This window comes from Nyctibius grandis, chromosome 2 (genome assembly GCF_013368605.1).
Source record: "Nyctibius grandis isolate bNycGra1 chromosome 2, bNycGra1.pri, whole genome shotgun sequence".
NCBI lineage: Eukaryota > Metazoa > Chordata > Aves > Nyctibiiformes > Nyctibiidae > Nyctibius > Nyctibius grandis.
The window spans coordinates 64922969-64944942 of NC_090659.1; the positions used below are offsets into that span (position 1 = coordinate 64922969).

The following is a 21974-nucleotide window of genomic DNA, read 5'->3' on the forward strand; positions in this document are numbered from 1 at the left end:
ACTTAGTTCTTGGTATATAAGAGTTGTTTTATTAATCAAGTATGGTCACAGTGCAGACAGGACTCAGTATCAAGGTGTTAAGGATATTTGACATTCATTTTTATTTTCTAATTCTGCAATAAAGACACTAACAGGAAGAGACTGGACTCTTGCTCCTGCTGTTAAAGACAAATCTCAAGTCTAGCACGTTAAAAATCCACCACATGCTGCTTTGAAGTAACATTCAGCATTTCTTACGTAATCTCCAATAATAAGCTGAAAAAGGTCTGCTATGAAAGTCTTGTCATTACTAGGACAGTGGAAGGGAATAAGTAGAAAAGAGCTTAAACTATCTGTAGTAGCCACTGGTTGGAATGACACAGCTCCTAGTTAAGAGAAACCAAATACCTAATTACATTGTCTAAACATAACTATTCCTTTAGTAAAGGAAGAGGACCTTGATTAACCAAGGACCTTAAGAATACAGATTTCTTCAGAAGACTTCTTTTTAAGCCACAGTTCAGGGTACATACTGTTTTTTCCTGTTCTCTCATACTATTTCACTAATGGTTAATTGCCTCTACACTGGTATGCAAGGGCAAGCCTATCAGTCCTGGACCGTCAGCATTCTTGCCCTTCAATACTAGCTTATCTTCAGTCACATCCTTTTTCCAAATGTGTTACCTTAGAGGCCATGCCAAGACAATCTCCCACAAGAAAAGCTTTTCTTGGCTAGAAACTGTAAATTGAGTTTGCCACTGCACAAGTCCCAAGATGAGGATTTATTACTCTCTGCAGGCCTTAAAAGCCCGTCTTTATGCAAGCTCTAAAGTTCTCACCCCCATGTCAGATCATCTAACTGCTGCCACTACTGCATACTCTTGTTTCTACAAAGAGTTTTTGGCTAGTCTACCTCCCAGATGTTTTAGGCTAGGCTCCCAGGCCTACACCTCTCACACCATGCAAAACATCAATAATTGTTTAATAATTATAACATGTTCATGTGTAAGTTTCCCATGCACACAATCACTTATCCAACCTTTTAAGGTATGCACTTGAAGTAGTATCCAATCTTGACAAGTATACTGCAAAAGCAACTTCCCTTTTGGTTTTTAAAAAAAGGCAAGAAAAAATATGCTATTAAACCACTGACTGTACAGGGGTTATACTAGGAGAACTACCTAGGAGAACTACCATTGTTAGTAGCAGCACAGGAGAGCAGATAGCTTTAAAAGCCAAATATCAGCAGTACAGTGAAATGTTAAACAGAAAACATGAACCATACTACATACCTTTTCATTTGGATCATACACAGATGAATACAGTTTATATGAAGCTACAAGGCACCATCTTGAACACAGTGTTTCACACTGCAGAAGAAAGAGGGAGTTAAACGTTTTCCTCCTGCTACAATATTCCAGTAAGATAAAAACAGTTTGTATACTGACATCTTGAGGAAACTCTTCCATATCCTTCCATTCCCCCACCAAGCTTCAAGATCACCCTCCCCGAAGCACACACCCAACAAACAGTAACCAAAAACAATTCAGAAGCTCTAGATACAAAGTCATCAGCTTAGGTATAAATGATTTCTCATAAACTCTCCACTATAACTGGGGCTGAGGGAACTGGGGTTGCTTGGCCTGGAGAAAAGGAGGCTGAGGGGAAACCTTATCGCACTCTGCAACTACCTGAAAGGAGGTTGTAGCAAGGTGTGTGTTGGTCTCTTCTCCAAGGTAACAAATGATAGGACAAGAGGAAACAGCATCAAGTTGTGTCAGGGGAGGTTTAGATTGGATGTCAGGAAAAATTTCTTCACCAAAAGGGTTATCAAACATTGGAACAGGCTGCCCAGGGAAGTGGTGGAGTCACCATCCCTGGAGGTACTTAAAAGACATGTAGATGTGGTGCTTAGGGACATGGTTTAGTGGTGGACTTGGCAGTGTTAGGTTAATGGTTGAACCTGATGATCTTAAAGGTCCTTTCCAACCTAAATGATTCTGTGATTCTATAACCCCTTCTTTCCTTCTTGTTCCAAGAAATACCTCCCAAGAAGTTACCAGAAGAGCATGCATGCGTCTGTACACACTGAGGATGAGGAAAGGCCTTCACTGTTAGGGAGCTGTTGGGAACAGAGCAGGTAATGGACTGGGCCAGTATGGACAGCAAAAGTAGGACAGACTTTACATGCTAGTTCGGCTCCCAGTCTTCCCCACCACAGCCCCTGACAGTGGTCTGAGGAAAAGAGGCCTTTTTCTCCTTTTGAGACTTCTGCTCTGAACAAACTTCTACAAAGCCTTAGCTCCTGTAGTTTAACAATTTTGCATGATGTGTCTGGAAAGGAAGCATACATATGCTATTTCAAATAGAACACACCAGATGATACAGCAAATTTGCAAGTGTATCAAGAAGATTTCAGGCAGGTACTTCTCAAGCAAATCATTTCACAACATAATGGCAGTTACAGTTAACAACAAACAAAAATAATAGACAAATAAATGATCCCACACCAAACTTGCATCAATGCAGATACAGACAACTTCGGGAAAACTACAATTGCTTAACCAGTTAGAATCAAAAAGACTGTAAAAAGCCTTAATACCAAATATCATCTAGTACAAAGCACAAAACAGCAATGACTGGCAACTGCCAGGACTCAAAACCTGTCAATTCTGTCTGAAAGAAGAACAACTTTTTCAGAAGTTGCAGAAATCTGAGTAGGACGTTTAGTAGGAAGTAAAGGCTCTCCTGTGAGAAAAGACTAAAAACGAAGACAACTGACTACAGTAGAAAGGAGACAGGAAAAATAAGGAAATATATGTTCATATAAAGAGGTTAATTAGATAATTCAGTTGCTCCTTCCACAACAGTAGTAAACACAGAATTTTATCAGTTTTTCAATTATCTTGTTTACTGTAAGATCATACTGGCTCTGCAGTACTAGTGGCTGGCAGTAACTGGAATGAGAACACTCCCTACGCAGCCCTCCAGCCTGAGCTAGTTTGAAGGTACTTTTCATGTTGCATCACAGAAAGCAGAAACCAGCCCAGGACTGCGAAGGGCATCACATTTGTAATGTAGCTGATAATAATGTTATAAAGGAAAAACAATATATTTCAATACAAGTCCTGTAATACAGAACTAAAGGAAGCCTTAGAGCACACTACCTCATGCCAGCTCAGAATGAGCTTCATGAGTAGAAAGCTGCTACAGCTTCACAAACTATTTAGATGCCAATCACTAGTGGCAGATATAGCATACACTGTCCCAGGTAATCCAGACAAACTTAATTATTCTGGAACAATTCAGATATTCCTAATTATTCTGGAACTAAAAAGTTAGTGAAAAGCAACTGTTCAATCCCATTTCACAGGCTGGATTCTCTCCCAGTTTTTTGTTTTGGTGGGGTTTTTTGCTTTTCATTTTTCCACTTCACTCTCCAAAAAATAAAATCCAGAATAACAACCATAGCAAACCATCCGACATGCTAGAATCAAAACCACCAGAGGTTTCTTTTTTTTTGAAGAGGTATATTATTTTTCACCTGAGGATGTGACAGTACAAGCCATTTCAGGCATTGAATAGGGAAGATACAGTTAAGGACCAAATTCTGTCAGCCGCAACCACACCTACCAGCTGGTCATCATCCCAAGTCTACAGCAGAGCTGTTACACCTTCAGTGACTGTACTGTGATCTAGATCCCATCAGAGTGAGGAGCAAGGATAGCTATAGCAGAAGCAGCAGAGTATACTCTCCTGCTCCACAGTACATGCAGTTAAGCAGATTGAGTCCCCCTCCTCTCAAACACTATTGACAGAAGTGCTTGTGGGACCACAAATAGCCTGAAGAAGGTCATACAGGACACAAAAAAATCTCCACCAAGTTAATATTATTCATGGAAGAATGTGCTTGTTAAGGGTCAGTGGGGCTAATCTAAATACTTGTTGGGTGGGCAGGGAGGGGGCAAGGGAGGAAAAGCTGATGAACTTCCTTGTAAACACCTTTTATACAAAGCTAGTTTTGAATGCATGCAAGAAGCCAGAAAAGTTATGCCACAGATGGAAAACAGAAGGAAAGGATATGATGGGAAAATTAGTTAGCATTAAGTTTCAGAATCTTAGCCATGTGCTGTCTTGAAAAAGCCCTGTGCAAACTTTTTACAGAAAGAGTAAAGTTACCAAGCAATTAAAAACTGGAAAAGCATTAAACCACACTCAGTTCTGGTTTTACACTACAGAACTGGACAGATTTCACATAAAAGTCTTGTAACAACCTAACCTAATTATGCATCTATGTTTAAAAACTTAACTACCTCCTCACACACACACACACAAGAACCACTCAGAGAACCAGGTTCAGCCCTGAATTGAATACATGTGGGGTAATTTCCTAAAACAAATCAAGCATATTGCTCAACTCAGATGTGAAATTCTAACTCACAGTTTTGGAAAGAATGGGTTGTGGGGTTTTGTATGTATCTGTACCAATATACAGTAAGGTTTAAGAGCTTGCTTAATCTAGAATTCACTTCAAGAAAAGTCTCTTCAGTGGTCTGCTCCCAGCCACTATGAGCAATTGAATAAGTACTTAAAAATAAATAGACATTTTTTAAATAATGCACAACCAGGGCCACAATGGAACACTGCTAAATTGCCATCTCCAAATCAACAGCTACTCAGGTATCACCTACCCCTGGGCTCCCAAGCTTCTGCTATAGGTAGGTTCATTAAAAGCTACACCAAAACCTTCAAACAACTCTCAAACCACCAACCCAGCCAAGCTAATCTAACCCTCAAGCTAGATTCCTAATTGGCTGCTTCCCCAAAACCACACATGCCCTGGGTATTATACCTTACGTAAAAACTTCCTCAGAACAGAGCCCAGAGAGCTCAGCTTGACCTAGTGACTTTATCATATCTTGCAAAACTAGGAAAGGGCAGTTGAATCATCAGGTATAGCCTATTTTTGTAAAGACTTGTTACTTCAATTTGATAAAACCTTTTGACTCTTGAAAGCCCAAGAACACAGACTACTCATTCATGAGAACTCAACCCTGGACTTCCAAGTTTGGCTTGGAGTTGCACCTCTACTGAATCCTCAAAAACCAGATGGTGTTAGTACTGTATTTTGGAAAAGCATTCTGCTTTATCTATTCATTGCACAATAGCCAAATCGAGCTCAAACCTGAACAGGTGTAACAGCTATAAACTAACTTTACAGAAATCAAACCACTCAGTAAGTTGTAGAACGGTATGCTCATTACACACTGCCACTTTGAGGCCTAGCAGAGAACCTGCCTCCCAGGGACCCAGTGCAGCCCTAGGAAATCTCTTCAGGTGGTTTAAGCAGACAGAAAAATTAAAAATTAACTTGTTATTTAGAGGTGGCTTTAAGTAGTCTAATATGGGAAGGAATACATATTTCAGCATTAGTAGAAAATACAGTAATCAATGCCCAATAGCTGGAGTATCACAGTTAGTTTCACTAGCAATAAATTCTACCTTCTGTCTTCCACTAGCTATCCTACTAAGATTTTTGCCCCTACACTTTCAGAGATTCAAGTTTAAGACACCATGAGAATAACCCCTTTATATTTGCAGTATATTTCCCATTAGCTCTAAGCATTCCCAAGTAATTATAAACATGAAGAAAATGTAATTTTTTCCATATTTTGATTACACAGGAACTTCCCCATGTGTCTGCAGGAATTTTAATCTATAAGGCTGAAAACATAGCTTATATTAATACAAGAGTGTACAAATCTTGTAAATGGAAAAGCAAACATAGGGCTTCTGGTTTCTTTTTTCCCCTCTAATGAAGCGCTTTCCCTTCCTTTGTATTCTCTCAAAGGCTGCTGAACAGCCAAGCACTTGTAACTGTAAGCAGATCCTCCTGAAGCCAAATGCAAACAAGGACGTAGTACAAGGTCCTGTAAGGTACACTGCACTATGCATTACAGTCCTTTCACTCTTACCAGGTATGAGAACCACTGGTAATTCTAACAGGGAGAAGTGAAAATCCAGTTTTCCTATTTGCCAACACAGTACACAAACTACAAGCAAGGAAACACCCATCCACCTACGGCTATTTTTTTTTTTTTTAAACTAAATCATTCCTACACCCAAGTACCTTCTCCCTTGTGCCAGTGCCAAAAGTTTGTACAGTCACATAGTGAACCAGACCATGGAATACATCCAGCTGAGAAGACATTCACAAGGAGTGGGAAAAACGTGTTCTCAGTCAGATTTCAGTCCAGCTTATCCACTTCAATATTCAAGCAGTGCTGGCACAAGCTGGAGGGAGACATAAGCCCAAAATGAATGGCCCATGACCACGACCTAGCAGCTGCAGAAAGCTGGAACAGTTTCTCACAGCAGCAGCTTAAACAGTTCCAGTAAGGCCAGCGCCTGTAAAATAGATCACAGCACTGTAACAATCATGCAGGAAACACCAATGCAAGTTTAGGACAGACAAAATAACAAGAAAATTAAAACAGACAAATAGTGTTTCAGAACAAGACTGACAATTTTACTCAATGTAAACTTCAGTTAACACTTAACTTTTTCTTCCAGAATGAAGATTTGCCCGTAGTAGATGGCACAGCATGCTCTGCCTACAGAATCCAAACAGCTGCTCCTGGGAGCAAGGGGAAAACCAGAAGTCTCTACCTGTGGTATGCTTTAAGAGTGCTTGTCAGTGCTAAAATCTGTAGTTTACATACTAGAAACAAACACTGAACTCCAGAAGTTTAGGTCTACAGTCATCTCCGCAGATTAGTGACCATTTTAATTCTCTTCCTTAATAGCAATTATATCAATCTCGCTATCCCATCAGTGCAATGCTTCTGTGCTCAAACAAGGGGAAAAACATTTCCCTGGAATAACAGCATGCTAAAAATAACGTCACAGAGGAAAGCAAGGAGCTCCCACTGTACAGATAACATCCATGACTTAAAAATAGTGGGTGCACAGATAACTTAGGAGGGCACAGATGGCAGAGAAACTTTCCATACATTTAGTTCAATGGTTAGAAAACTGATCTACACTGAAAAATCCATGTCAGCAGTTTACTGTTGATTTAATGATTTACAGTATTTATCACTTTCTTCTACATTATTTTAAACAGTCTGACAGCGCTCTCAGAAGAGTTTCAAGACTGAAATATCAAAAGCCATCTCTTACCCTCATTCTGTAACTACAGCCTTCTTTCAACATCAGATTTTCTCCTAGCTCCAGAAGTGCAAAGCACTCAAAAAGAAATTTTGGTTATATTCAAAACAGAACCAGTTCTGCATAAAACCTAAGCAGAAGTGCTAAGCATTAGATAAGAAAGACAGCAATTAGTTGAATTCCCAGCTCAGTGTTTTTGCACTGTCCTTTCTCAGGTCCTTTATTGATTCCTGCATTAAAGGGGCAAGAGAAGTTAAGGACAACTCACTAGCTACTAGCCCTTGCAAAAAAAATATAAGAGCTCCGAGCACATTAAAGTTTGAAGACATCAATTATATAATTTGCGCATGCTAGCAAAATATAAAAGAATCTATGAAAGTAATTCCCAGGCAAATTTGATTAAATCTTTTCCAATATACTGATGTCTTAAAGGTGACTTTCATACACAGGTATTACGGGCTAAGAATCACTTCAGTTACCTAAGTCATAAGTGCTATTAAGTAGCTACAAAAACATTTTGTTCTACAAAAGTGTCACCAATTTTATCTATAGGCCTGTCAGCCTGACCTCGGTGCCAGGCAAGGTGATGGAACAGATCATCCTGAGTGCCATTACACGGCACATGCAGGACAATCGGGACATCGGGGCCAGCCAACATGGATTCATGAAAGGCAGGTCCTGCTCGACCAACCTGGTCTCCTTCTATGACAAAGTGACCCGCTTAGTGGATGAGGGCAGGGCTGTGGATGTAGTCTATCTAGGCTTCAGTAAGGCATTTGACACCGTCTCCCACAGCATCCTCCCAGACAAACTGTCTGCCCAGGGCTTGGATGGGTGGACTCTTAAATGGGTTAAAAACTGGCTGGATGGCCGAGCCCAGAGAGCGATGGTGAATGGGGCAAAGTCCAACCGGCAGCCGGTCACTAGCGGTGTTCCCCAGGGCTCAGTTCTGGGGCTGGTGCTGTTCAATATCTTTATAGATGATCTAGACATAGGGATTGAGTGCACCCTCAGCAAATTTGCAGATGACACCAAGCTGGGTGGGAATGTCGATCTGCTGGAGGGTAGGAAGGCCCTACAGAGGGATCTGGACAGGTTAGATAGATGGGCCGAGACCAATGGCATGAGGTTCAACAAGAACAAGTGCCAGGTCTTACACTTTGGCCACAACAACCCCATGCAGCGCTACAGGCTGGGGGAAAAGTGGTTGGAAAGCTGTCCAGCGGAAAGAGACCTGGGGGTGCTGATCGACAGCCGGCTAAACATGAGCCAGCAGTGTGCCCAGGTGGCCAAGAAGGCCAATGGCATCCTGGCCTCTATTAGGAATAGTGTAGCCAGCTGGTCTAGGGAAGGGATCGTCCCTCCGTACTCGGCACTGGTGGGGCCGCATCTTGAGTACTGTGTTCAGTTCTGGGCCCCGCACTTCAAGAAAGATGTTGAGGTGTTGGAGCGAGTCCAGAGGAGGGCGACCAAGCTGGTGAAGGGTCTGGAGGGTATGACCTATGAGGAACGGCTGAGGGAGCTGGGGCTGTTTAGCCTGGAGAAGAGGAGGCTCAGAGGTGACCTTATTGCAGTCTACAACTACCTGAAGGGAGGTTCTAATGAAGTGGGAGTTGGCCTCTTCTCCCAGGCAACTAGCAATAGGACAAGAGGACACAGCCTCAAGCTTTGCCAGGGGAGGTTCAGGTTGGACATTAGGAAGCATTTCTTCTCAGAAAGGGTCATTAGACATTGGAACGGGCTGCCCAGGGAGGTGGTGGAGTCACCATCTCTGGATGTGTTTAAGAAAATACTGGACATGGCACTTAGTGCCATGGTCTAGTTGACATGGTAGTGTCAGGGCAATGGTTGGACTCTGTGATCCCAGAGGTCTCTTTCAACCTGATTGATTCTGTGATTTCTATAATGTTTACACTGACACAGACAGACCATACCCTTGAGATGTGAGAAGGGAGGAGACAAAGTAGGCCTTTCACAATGATGTCAGTCCTTTGGAGCATCCAAGTCTTTGAACTATTTAGTGGGAACAGCAGAAGTCTTCCACAGCTATATACACATACACATGTATATGGCTACCAAAAATAAAGTCATTGAAGAGCATGAGCCCTCTGCTAATTCCAAATCATTGTCTCAAATCATTCTCAAACTTCTCTTTTCTTTAAGCTTTTCAAGAAGCTTCTCTCGTGTACATCTTCGTGGCAACACTGGCGTGCTATGCGTATCTCCTGAGAAAAAATACTTGGATAAAGCGCATCCTTTTTTCCTCTGTAATCTCTTCTCAAAGTGTCCTGACCACATAAACCACCTCTTTTACATGATCCCTAAAGACATGTGAGCAGTTCTTTGCAGTATTGTTATGGGGTTACATTTCTAGAGAGAAACCTACCCCACACCCTCAGGGTTACACAGAGCAAAGATTTTCTGCAAGTTGATTCTCTCTTTTGGAACTTGCAGAGCTCCATACGTATTTTCCTTTTCGGGGGAAAAAAAAATATGAATTCTTCCTATTGTAAGCAATTGGAGGTATTTTGCACCACTTTTCCCATATATAAACTAGTTGTAGTGTCATTCAACTGTTACACAACACTGTGTGATAATACAGCTTGTTCTTATCCTAAATAATCTCTTTATTTTAACACAATCTGTAGAAGTAATAGAGAAGAAAACATAGCAGCTGCCTCAGTGAAATTACTCCATAGTCTAAGGAATAAGGCTTTCTAGAAGTTTGAAGTCTTCACCAAAAACATTAGTATAGTTCTGCAGTGAGTTTATTGCACTTTCATGAAAACTAAGAAGAATAAAAAACGACAGTAAATCTTTAAGTGACAACTAAAAGATCCATAAGTATTTGGGGTAAAGGTGGAGTGGGGAAGAGATGACACAGTTTCACAAAGCAGTAGCCTTCTTCTAGGAGCTAAGATTTTACTACCAAAACTAATACAAAACTATGCTCTACACCTGAGTTTTGATAAGCTACTGTTTAACAGAGGGAGAGGACAGAAATAAACAGGGAGTAACACAAAACCCTCTCCAGCCGCAGAAAATTAAGTTAAAAAGGAAAAATCAAGCAAAAAAAAAAACCACACTCCTGGCAACACAAGGGTGGGATACACCAAGGAACAGACTCCTGGATGCTGAGAGCCCTCCGCAACCGAACCCAGGGCCCAGCTTTTACAGTTTCCCCGCAACCACCGCCCGCAGCCCGCCGGGCAGGGGCACACCCGGCTCCCCGCCGCCCACCCCAGCCACCACCCCGGGGCGCCCAAGCCAGCATCGGCCCCTCGGGAGCCGGAGCGGCAACAGCCCCTCCCCTTACACGCCGCAACCTGCCACTGCCGCAGCAACGCGGCCGCACACACACGCTCCCCCACGGCCCCTCACCCAGCCGGGGGAACCCCCCGACAGCTCCAACCGTTCCAGTGGGTGTGCCCCCCTTCCGCAGCCCCACACACGGGGGACACCACCTGCCCAGTGACCCCATCCACAGCCCCTCACGGGGGAGAGGGAGGGGGACCCCCCCCCGGCCCTTTACACAGGAGCACCCTCAGCCGCCCGACAGAGCGGCCCCACAGCTCAGTGCCGCGCAGGGAACGGGGACGCGGGCGGAAACCACGCTCCCAGCTCTCCTTGGTCGGTCGGTCCGCCCGCCCCGAACGCGGCTCTCACCCTCATCAGCGCCCGGAGCCCCCGGCGACCTCCCGCAGCCCCCCAGCGTAGCACCACCGCTGCCGCCGCCATATCTCCGGCCGCTACTCCCGGCCGCCCTTTCACCCGCGGCGGCGGAGGGCCGGGCCGCCCGCAGCCAATCCGAGCAGCCGCCGCGGGCGCGCGAGGCGGGTAGGGGCGCGAGGGACCGGGCAGCTGCCCGCTGGCCTGCGCGAGGCGGGGCTGGCGGCCGGCGCGTGCTTCCGGGTGCGCGCGGGCCGGCGGCAGTGCCGGCCCCCGGGTGCCTTCGGCGGGGCTTCCGCCTGTGCGTGTCCCGGGGTGCCCGCCTCGGGGTGCGCGGAGCCGGCAGTTGCAGCTGTGTGCGCCTCGGGGCTCACGTTTGTGCGTGCCTCCAGGCGCGCGTGACAGGGTTTGCGCTCGTGCCTCGGCAGCGGCGTTTGTGTGTGTCTCTGTATATGCGCCTTCGGGCTTGCGTTTGCGCGTGCATCGGGGCACGCGCCTCAGGGGTCGCGTGGTTCTGTAGGTCTCGCGCTGTTATGCGTGTGTCTCAGTTTAGCCCGCACCCAGGGCTAACCAATAACCAGTTGTTCCATCACCCAATCTCCCCTCCCCAGCTGAGAAAGGGAATTGGGAAAAGGAGGGAGAGTCGTGGGTTGAAATTTAAGCAGATTTAATAAGAAAATAAATATCAATGCTAAAGGTATACTCGGCCCGTGAAAGGGTGGCAAGTTCCTCCGGGGGTCACAACCACTGAGGAGGAAAAAAGGAGGAGAGAGCCCCCCCACCCCAACCAAGCTTTCCCATTTATAGTGACCCTGACGTTAATGTTACAGAACACCTGAGGGCCAGCCAGGGTCAGCTGCCCTGGATTTAACTGCTAATGGCCTTTTTCACACCACAGCTGGCCACAAACTGAAACAAAATGTGACAGAAAAATGATTCTATAAATTTTTCCCCTGTAAAATCAGGACAGTGTACGTGCATCTCTTGTACATTGAGCTGCATTTGTGTGCGTGTGTGTATAGCTGATTATGTAAGTGCAGGCTTGTGTGTGGAACTTGGATCTGTCTGTGGGTGACGGCATAAGGGCATGCACACGTATAGGGCTATCTGTACCTGTGCAGCTGCAGCTGCTAAGAGTTACGGCAGCACAGGCGCATCAGTGCTGGAGAAGCTCAAGAACTGGGCCCATGTGAACCTCATGCGATTCAACAAGACCAAGTGCAAGGTCCTGCACCTGGGTCAGTGCAACCCCCAGTATGAACACAGGCTGGGGGATGAAGGGATTGAGAATAGCCCTGCAGAGAAGGACTTGGGGGTACTGGTGGATGAAAAGCTCAACATGAGCCAGCAATGTGCGCTCACAGACCAGGAGGCCAACCATATCCTGGGCTGCCTCAAAAGCAGCGTGGCCAGCATGTCAAGGGAGATGATTCTCCGTCTCTACTCTGCTCTTGTGAGACCCCACCTGGAGTACTGCGTCCAGCTCTGGGGCCCCCAGCATAAGAAGGACACAGACCTGTTGCAGCGAGTCCAGAGGAGGGCCATGAAGATGATCAGAGGTCTGGAGCACCTCTCCTATGAAGAGAGGCTGAGAGAGTTGGGGCTGTTCAGCCTGGAGAAGAGAAGGCTCTGGGGAGGCTTTATTATGGCCTTTCAGTACTTAAAGGGGCCTTATAATACAGATGGGGACAGACACAGGGCATGTAGTGATAGGACAAGGGGTAATGGTTTTAAACTAAAAGAGGGTAGATTTAGACTAGATATAAGAAAGAAATTTTTTACAAGGGTGGTGAAACACTGGAACAGGTTGCCCAGAGAGGTGGTAGATGCCCCACCCCTGGAAACATTCAAGTTCAGGTTGGATGGGGCTCTGAGCAACCTGATCTAGTTGAAGATGTCCCTGCTCACTGCAGGGCAGTTGAACTAAATGACCTTTAAAGGTCCCTTCCAACCCAAACCATTCTATGATTCTGAATTCTCTCAGGCTCTGAATACATTCACATCCTGCAGCAAGAGCCAGGATGTCCCAGAACAACTGCCATATTCCCAGGCCTCAGGGAGGCACATGGGAGGAGAAAAACTGCTTGGGCAACTGGGTTCATCCAAACATGAGCTTGGGGTGTTTTCATAAGACTCTTGCTGCATGGTCCTCTCAGTGGAACACAGATTCCTACTTGCATTTACACATAATATTGAAAAATTTGTCCTACTTTGAAATGAGGTGAAAGCTGTGACAACAGAAAGGAGAATGCTAGGCTCATCTCTGCTGCATGCTGAAGGTATGTGAAATGACTTCTCCCTTCCCTCCCAAGTGAGTAGCAAAAATAAAATTACCATTGAGTCACCTCTGTTGCATGTTTATGCATTAGCTGTGCTGTATTAATGGTGCCTACCACAACTGCACAGGTGGAAACAATGCAAGAAAACTGTTCTTAGTATGTCTAAAGGAGGTCACTGGATTTGCAATTGATGGTCACAAGCAGACACCGCAGATTTTTTCAGTACACATGGAGAGTCTTGAAAGTAAAAGAGACCAAGAGCAGAAGGGAGGTAGAGACCGTATTGTCCTTCACCACAGGCTCTGCGTTAGATATATTAGATGCCCAGAGATACACACCACAACATCATGTTATTGCATTAGAACAATATCCTGAGGCACTTGACGTCAGTTCCTCCTGCCTGCATAAAGCAAACAGTCACATGGCATCAACGGGGTGTTTTTCTTTTTCCTCTACAGAAGAGATTCTGTTTGCAGGCCCCGGCTGAGGGATCGACAGCCACCTACAGAGGCACATCAAAGGAGGCCCCCCACAGCTGTAAAGGGAAACTGGCTGGGATTACACAGAGACACTGCAGCAGAGAGAAACTCCACAGCCAGCTGGGTGCATAAAGAGCTTGATGCAGTGAGAAACGGCCTAATGCAAGCCCGTTTCCAAGTGAAACTAAGGCTCCTCGCATATGGAAGGGACTGGGAAAAAACCTCAAGAATGCTAATCTTTTTCTGTTTGCGCATGAATTTTTCTGCTTTTAGTATGATTGTATTTTGACTGACAGATTTTACTAATGGTCTTTTTGCCTATTCTATACTGCAGGTGAAATAGAAAATTTTGTTTCTGTAAGAAAAGGAAGATATCTAATGGATCAAGATTATACACAATTACTATTGAACATTGCAAAAAGCAAAGAGAGTTTAACATACATCACCATTGCTAAAGAAATTGTAGATATACAAAAATGAAATTGCAGAAGTAAAATATCCAGAATAATTAAAGGACAGATAAGTTTGGATAAAAACAAAGACTCTAGTTCTGCATGTTTGTAAGCACGTTTGTAATGCCATAACTCTCAATATATGCTCCTGTCTCATTTACTAGAGCTATTAATGTGCACAAAGTTAAGCAGGTTTATAAGAGACTGGAACACTGGGCAACTTATTCTCTCATCATTTTGAAGGGGTCCGGGGGAACTGCAGCTTTCAATGCTGAGAATTTCCTTGATCCATTCTTTACAGCATAAAGTTACCTTTGTCTTCTAACGTAACTCCAAATTTAGATAGGAATCGTAAGTTGTTGTATCATCACCTAACTTTTAAGCTGTAACCCAGGGAGAAAACTGAAGTAATTGTAATCTTTCTGCCTTTATCTAATAAGGAATATATTGTATCAGGTTTATAGAACATGAAATGCATTATGCACAAAAGCCTGTGACTGAAGAACTCAAAGCTAGAAAAACCCTTTGAAGTATCTGTTATATATTCTGTAAACAGCCTTTGCTTCTATCAGCATTCTGCTCAATGTGCTGCAAGAGACAGGAATTCAGTCTTAGAGTCAGCCAAGCCAATATCTCCATACATCTCTCTGCTAAGTGCCCACAGAAAAATCTTGATTGTGAGGAAAGATCCTTCATGCCAGATTCACCTAAGAGAGTCAAGAGTTGGAGGCCAGGGGGTTGTCAGGCACCCCGGAGAAGCCCCAAAGCCCAGCCACAGACCCTGGGAAGCCAGGACGGGGTCCAAGCTACCAGCTCCCTACTCCTCTGGGGCACCTGGATTTCAACCCCATGCCCAACTGCCCAGGCTCTGAGGCTTAGTTGGGGCTCCTTGGGGGTGGCAGGAACACCCTTCCCCTTCTAAGGCTCCTCAGGGGTGACCCTAGCACACACAGACATGCTTTAAGGGTGGCTTGATCCTTATCTTGTCCTCCTGGCCTCAGGGGTGGTTTGAAGCCTGTGCATGCCACGTGGCTTCTCTTTCTCCAGAAGCATGAACCTCTCAGTCAGCATCATTCACCTTCCCTAGCCACCAGCTCTCCTCAGGAAAGTCCTGAACCTCCCTGGACTCAGGAGCTCCTCAGGGGCAACCCAAGCACCCCTGGCCTGTTCTTAGAGGGGCTTGACCTCATCTTCTACCTGGCTTCAGGAGTGGCTTAATCCCCAAGCCAGGCTGGCTTGCTCTGGGACATTGTGATCCCCTTGGCCCCCAGGGACAACCTGACCCTCTGCAGCCACACAGCCCTCAAGGCTGCTTTGGGACAGCCTGGATCACCCCAGCTGTTGGGGCTGCTGAAGCAGTGCTTGAGATCCCCAGCCCCTGTGGTTTCTCATAGGTGCCACCTCAGCCCCTCAGACCACCAGTCTCCAGTGCTCCCCAGTGTGGAGCAATTGCTCTCCCCAGCTTCCTAGGCTGCTCAGGGACATCCTGAGCCACTGGCCTCATGGGTGCCTTGATCCCTGTCCTGGGGATGCCTGCTCTGAGATACCTTGATTTGAGCCCTGCCTAGTCACACAGAATCCACCAGGGAGGCTGGATTCCCCTCCCCGGCTGGCCTCCAGGGTGACTTGACACCCCTCTAGCCTTTAGGGTCTCCTCAGTGAAGGTCTGAGCCTTCACCCACCACAGTATGGCCTCAGGGGTGGTTTGATCCCTTTCCCACCTTCAAAGGCTGCTCTAGGAACTCCTGTTTTCATCCCCCAAGCCCTGCTCCCAGCCAAGGGACCATTCAGGGATGGCTTGATTGTCCCGCCCTTGCCCAGCCTCACTGACAGCTTCAGCCTCATCCTAGCTTCCTGCTGTTGGTCAGCCCAACACGTCCTCCACCTTTCACCAGCCATCCAGTCCCTAGGGCCCTTTGGGGGCAGCCTGAACTGCCCCAGACACCTCAGAAGAGCCTCAGAGCCCGGGCAGGGGTGACTCAGGAAGCCCGTACCACCAGGACACAGTCCTGCAGGATCTGAACAGGGTGGGCAAACCTGAGTGCTGGTATCAAGGTCCATTGACAGTCCCAGACTGTTGAAGGCAAGGTGACGACTCATGTGTAAGTCTACCCTGGGACTCCTGTCAGGGGGAGCAGTAAGAGCAGGGCTGGAAACAAAGCTGTGACAGTAGACCAAGGTCCAGGCAGGAGACAGGAACAGAGATAGGACTGGAGACAAGTACACCTCCAACAATATAGCTTAAAGCAAGGCTGAAGGCTCAGGCTGGAGCTTAAATGGACATCCTGGGCCATGGGCAGAGGATGTGGGTGAAAGCCCCAGGTGAGGCTGGTCAGGGCCATTAAGGCCTATCGATGCACTCACTGCCCCAACACCCTGGCACAGTTACTCACTGCAACGCAGGTCTGATTGGGGAAACATGCAGGAGATCCCACATTAGCAGAGTAATAGTCCCTTTGTCTTGGCGACCATGTCTGGCTTCCTCTAGTCTGATGATTTGGATCAAACACAACTTTTAACTTTTTCACATCCTCAGGACGTTAAAAGCCTGTTGACAGAAGCATGATGTAAAAACTAGGAGTTAAGCACTGCCTGTCTCAGAGCTATCTGGAGTCTGCACAGAGTCTGCGGCAGGGAGGGCAGGCGAAGGCTGGGAAGCAAAGCAACTTGCAGAGCATTTCAAGCAGCTCGTAAGACGTAGCCCTAAATGGCAGTAGTTATTAAGGAGGGCACATGCACATTTTGGGAAGGCATCACGCTTATGAGATTAGCACAGGAATCACAACTGCTTTGACACCACAGAGTGATATCTCTGGGGGAATTGTGTCTTTCCTGTGATTTCATGGACTGAAGGGTTCTGCAGGACTGCATCAAAGTGGCAGAGATCCAGACAACTGGAGAGTTCTTCAAGGAGGAAAACAATGACAATGGGAAATCCACAGAGAGAGTGCAAAAAGAACCCAAAAATTTATTCCAGTGTAGCCTGGAGGTAAATACAACCCTAAAGAAATACTGAGAGAGACTTATGGGCTGGGGAGGACTCAGACTGTGCCAATGTAAAGGTCTTCCTCAAGAACCTTGGGGACAAGGGTGCTACAGAACCAGGTAAGCATGATGGCTCCACAGGTCTGAGCAAATATAAACTCATGCTGTTGTTCACCCCATTGCACAGGAATTAGCTTTGGCTTGGAGCATTGCTGATGAAATACTGGAGTTGTCACACTTGTAGGACCAAGGAGGAGTTAGCACAATCGCACAGTCACTATGATTGCTGCTCAGCACCTGTATGATGCCTCCAGAGGTTCTGCATGACTGGAGGGTCATCTGTCCAGGAACCGGGGAAGTGACTTCTAAAATCAGGGAGGTCTGGAGCACTTGATGCGTCTGAAATGCATTCAAGAACTCCAGTACATGGACAAAAATTTGAGCCTCTTCTCTGTGGCGTTGTTCACATGGAGTGACAATGTGCTGGACTAGTATTTTGAAATTTACTGCCTGCTTGTGATGTGAATACAGTTTTAAACAGCTTTGGATCCTTTCTAAGGCATGAAGAGTAACCCCAAAGATTAAAAACAAATTTGTAATTCCTTTGATTAAAAAAAAACATGTTGTCAAGGACTAACAAAGATTTGTGCAATGGCTGTCTGGGCTGTCAAGCCCTAACACAGTCTTGGGGAATTCCTGCTGTAGTATTTATTGTCTGAAGGTTCACTGCTCAGTAAACAGAATGGTACATTTAAATTTAAGATTGCTTTTAGAATTTGCTGCTCCTGGGCATGGACAAGCTAAAGGAGATTATGGAGTTCCTGAAAAGAGGCAATAAATTCAACAGGGCTAAATCATTTGTTTGGATTCCAGCCATGGCATGAAAGCTTGGAGCAGAGAGAGGCAAGTTGGTTTGATCGAGAGGAAAAGAAGCTTTCTACTTGGTTACATAGAGCAACCATCCCCCTGAGTACAGAGATGGAAATGAAACACAGAGGGAGGAAAAGGGAACAGGCCTGAGGGAAAGTACTTGCTCAGATCTGTTCCTGATGGTGGCACCCAGAACTGGCAATAGAAACAATCTCCAGTGAGTCACATCTTGTCTTGCTGTAACAGCAAAGACATATGTTCTTACCCATCTCCTGGTTTCTGCTGGAAGCACTGGGAATTTCAGACTTGTGAAAAGGAGTTCAAGAAGGCTGAATCTCAAGGTCAAGCAGCACGTTCATTTAGTCACAGCTCTCTGACACAAAGGGGTCTCAGTTGTGTAGATTATTCCATTTTCTTCAGAATAAGCGGTGTCTTCTGTACATGGCATGACATATGACACATGGATGATAATCCTCATATCAACCATGAGGATACTCCTGGCTGGTCCTCTCTAGCCTGAATGCTACTTAAGCCCCCTAAGTCTTTACAGCTTTACTCTACTATCAATTTCTCGATGCCCATGGTTTCATATTCCTCCTTGGATCCAGTGATGACAAGGGAGGACAATGCATTCACCATATGGTGCTAGAAAGCACTGGATTCTGGCAGTTCAAAGGGTGGTGGAGTTAACAAAGACCAGCTTTTGAGGTATCGATTTCAGGAGACCCTGAGCACAAATAAGATGTTAAACACTGAGGGAAGAGCACTACCACCACTGCTTGCTCTCCTTCTGCTGTCTCTGAGGGAAATAGAGAGTTGTTATCCATTCAATCCGTGACCCAGAGAGGTGACTGAGGAAGGCTATGCTGGGCTCCAAGGCCCGAATTGTCCTGGTCAGTCTCATCGCACCCATACCATCAGCCCATGGATCCCATTTCAGCTCAGGTCTGGGTCATCAGGCCTGATCTGAGCTGCCTGTTCCTGAATTATTGTTCAGATTCTCTGGATTGACCTCAGACCCAACTCATGACCTTGTCTCTGCCTGATGATGGTTGGACTGTCAATGGGACCTGTTGCTGTCACCACTCCACTGGGCTGCTGTGGGATTGCCTTACGGATTGTGGGCACCCTTGGCTCCTGGCTTAGGTGATCCCTGAAGACTCACCCCATTTTTCATGTCTCCCCTCCTGAAGCCTCATCACCCAAACCCCATCCATTGCCAACACATTGCCCCTCCAGCAGTCATAGTGCAGGGGCAAGCAGCATACCAAGTGAAGTAAATTTTGGACAGACTCTAAACCAGTTTGGGAGAGGCTTCAACACTTCACTGGCAAGGCTACAGATCTGAGGAGCACTCCGGGGAACCAGCTGGATTGGCCAAAATCAGAGCTTTTCACAGCAAGTACCCCTCAAAACCCAGGGTGTTGTGAGGTGCAAGGTCACACTATGATGGGAGGGAAGGCTGTGCTGGACCCTGAGTGCACCCATAAATCCTAATTGCCCTGACCAGACTCACTTGGGACCTCAACCCACACCCTCTGCCCATGCTCAGGAGCCCCATTTCAGCCCATTTGCCGGTCTGAGCTGCATCATAGGCGTGGCATGTCCAGTCCTATTCGCCACTGCTCCTGAATGGTTTGAATTTCCTAGATTAACCTCAAACCTGACTTGTTACATTGCTTTTGTCTGAAGACTGCTGGACTGCTCATGGGACCTGTTGCTATCACAACCCTTGCTCTGTTAGCCCTGCCCAGTCATGGCGGGACTGTGCCCTAACAGTGAGGGCACTGCCCTGTCTGTGCTGTGGTCACCCTCAGCTCACCTTCCCTCACGGGGCAGCCTCATGATTGCTCCTCTCTGACAGGCTGTGGAGATTATAGGAGAAAGGAAAGTCCTCCAAGGGATGGCTGGGAAAGGGAGAGAGGTGGGAGAGGTGGCATTCCACAGCCACCACCTCTAATTGCTGTGTTTCTGACAGCTGATCTCAGCTGTGCCAGAGGAGATCACAACAGATGTGCTGATAAAACACCATCCAACAAACATGCCTGCCTGGTGAGTTCTGTTTCGCCAGCACTGCAGCAGGAGCAACGATGGTTCCCACTCTTTTTGAAGGTAGATACGTTCTCTTGCCATTCACCTCATTCCTGCTGGGAGCTACCTGCTTCGGAAAGATTTCTGTGTGGTGGATCAGCCTCTGTTAGGGCTGAAGGAAGATCTGAAGGCAGCATCTTTTTTATTCCCTGGGGAAACATCCAAATTCCGGTCACTACTGCCTCGTGGGCAGACAGATTACTTCCTTTCCTTCTCCTACCACAACTCTGGGATGGCCTTATTGCCTCTCCCCATTTCTCCTCTTTTTTTTTTTCTGTAAGGATCTTAGCAAGCCCATGTCGAGCCAGACACCATTCCTGCAGCTGCACCTTGGAGACTGGGCACCAGTGAGGCTTCATCTCACCGAGCAGTGGGGAAAAAATAGACCCTGGTTTTGCTGTGACACTGCTGGTCCTTCAAATCCCTTTTAGAGCAGCACCTCCCACTGCTTCTGCCCATTCTCTGGCCAGCAGCAATGCTACAGTGGAGTCAGGAGTCATCCCCTTGCTGCTGGGACAGAGTCGGTTGATGCCCTGGCCTCAGCTCCTGTCCAGCTTTTTGGAGTGCCCATTATACTCCCCATAGGGTTATAGCTGGAGGGACTGAGGAGGAGAAGGTCATGAAGGCAAAGCCTCACTGGTAGTGATCCACCAGGTCAGAGTTTGACTAATAATTGGAAGAATGTGTACAAGTGTCAGGGATACCCGTAGTTACACAGCTAAAGGACAAATAACATAAATACAGATGGGGGTAGAGCTTGTCCTGTCATCCTTGAGGACACATAATATCAACCCAAGCCAGAGGAAAAGAGCATCAGAAAAGGCTCTATTCAGCAGGGAGCGCATGCAGCTGTTTAAAAGACCTTCTAAGTGTGGCCGGGTTATTCACATGTTCAGAGTTAAGTGTGTACTTAGTCTCTCTCCTAAATAGAGGCCCAAAGGCAGCCAGGATTGGACCCAGATCACATAATGATTTAGTGAGGCTGTAGGAAATAGTCTCTGGATACTCTGTTCTTCACTCCAGCCCATGAATCACGGTGCATCTTTAGGCAATCTGACTGGCATAATCCTGGGGATAAAAGTAGGGAAATAAAACAGGATTTCCATTTTATCAAGATCAAGCTGTAGCCAGAGCTGGTAACAGGTTACTTGAGAGGATGCTGGTCATGTACACTTAGTGATTGTTGCTTAATTTGTTTAAGCTGAAAAAGCCTATTTCTACAGTGGAATACAAATTAGGGTAATTACGTTGTGATGGAGTACTGCATGTATAAGATGAAAGCCTTTCTTTACAAAAGCCTCTTCATCACTTGAGTAGAAGAAAATAAAATCCTGCTTAAACAACATGTTGTTTTCTGTATTTCCATTTGAACAAAAGACTTTTAAATCTTTTTTTCCCCCTGTAATATTTCATGGCTTAGTTTTCTAAAAGCACTTTTACTTTTGACAACCTCACAATTAAACCCTCCAACATACATTTCAATATGTAAATGTAAAAGGCCAAGGCAAACATAGTAATGTATAATTTCACAGCCTCCATAGACTATAGTAATAGCTGGGCATTCAGGTTATATATTTTTTGCATTCTCCTGACTGTCACAGTTGCTGATAAGCTTTCTTTTGTCTTAGTACTCTATATGTGTCATAAAAAAGCAACGCACAGTGAAGTTTGTAGTAGGTTAAAATAAAGTACTGATTTTTTTTAGATATGTTTTCTGAGATACAAGCATCGTCTCGCCCTTTGTATTTACTACCACTACTGCATTTTCTCAAGAGTTTAAATAGGTGCAGCCAGATCATCTGATCATAAATTACTCAGATACAGATCGAAAGCGATTCATTGCAGATATATGTGTATCCCTGATAATTATTTTTATTTCAACTTATAAATATCTTCATTTCCACTTTCTGTGTGAACTGCAGTTTGTTTCGCACAGGACATCTTCTAAAGCATCGGTGTGAAAGCACTTATAGCACAGACTTACACTTACTCGATTCACA

At 45.8% G+C, this 21974-nt stretch overlaps 1 protein-coding gene across 4 annotated transcripts in view; it reads right to left on the bottom strand.

The window, feature by feature from the left end:
- Positions 1–21974, bottom strand: part of PCCA (propionyl-CoA carboxylase subunit alpha) — a 566570-nt gene that overhangs the window by 300261 nt on the left and 244335 nt on the right. For 3 of the 4 annotated variants that reach the window (XR_011047688.1, XM_068395359.1, XM_068395361.1), the window contains exons 1-2: positions 10816–10935; positions 1272–1349 (exon numbers count right to left, since the gene is read on the bottom strand). The exons of the other annotated variant lie outside the window; for it this stretch is intronic. Coding sequence is in view for 2 of the 3 variants with exons in the window: in XM_068395359.1 (XP_068251460.1) it covers positions 1272–1349; positions 10816–10887 (150 nt within the window). In the remaining variant the exon portion in view is untranslated. Of the gene's footprint in view, positions 1–1271; positions 1350–10815; positions 10936–21974 lie in introns of those variants that run through there. 4 annotated transcript variants of the gene reach the window in all.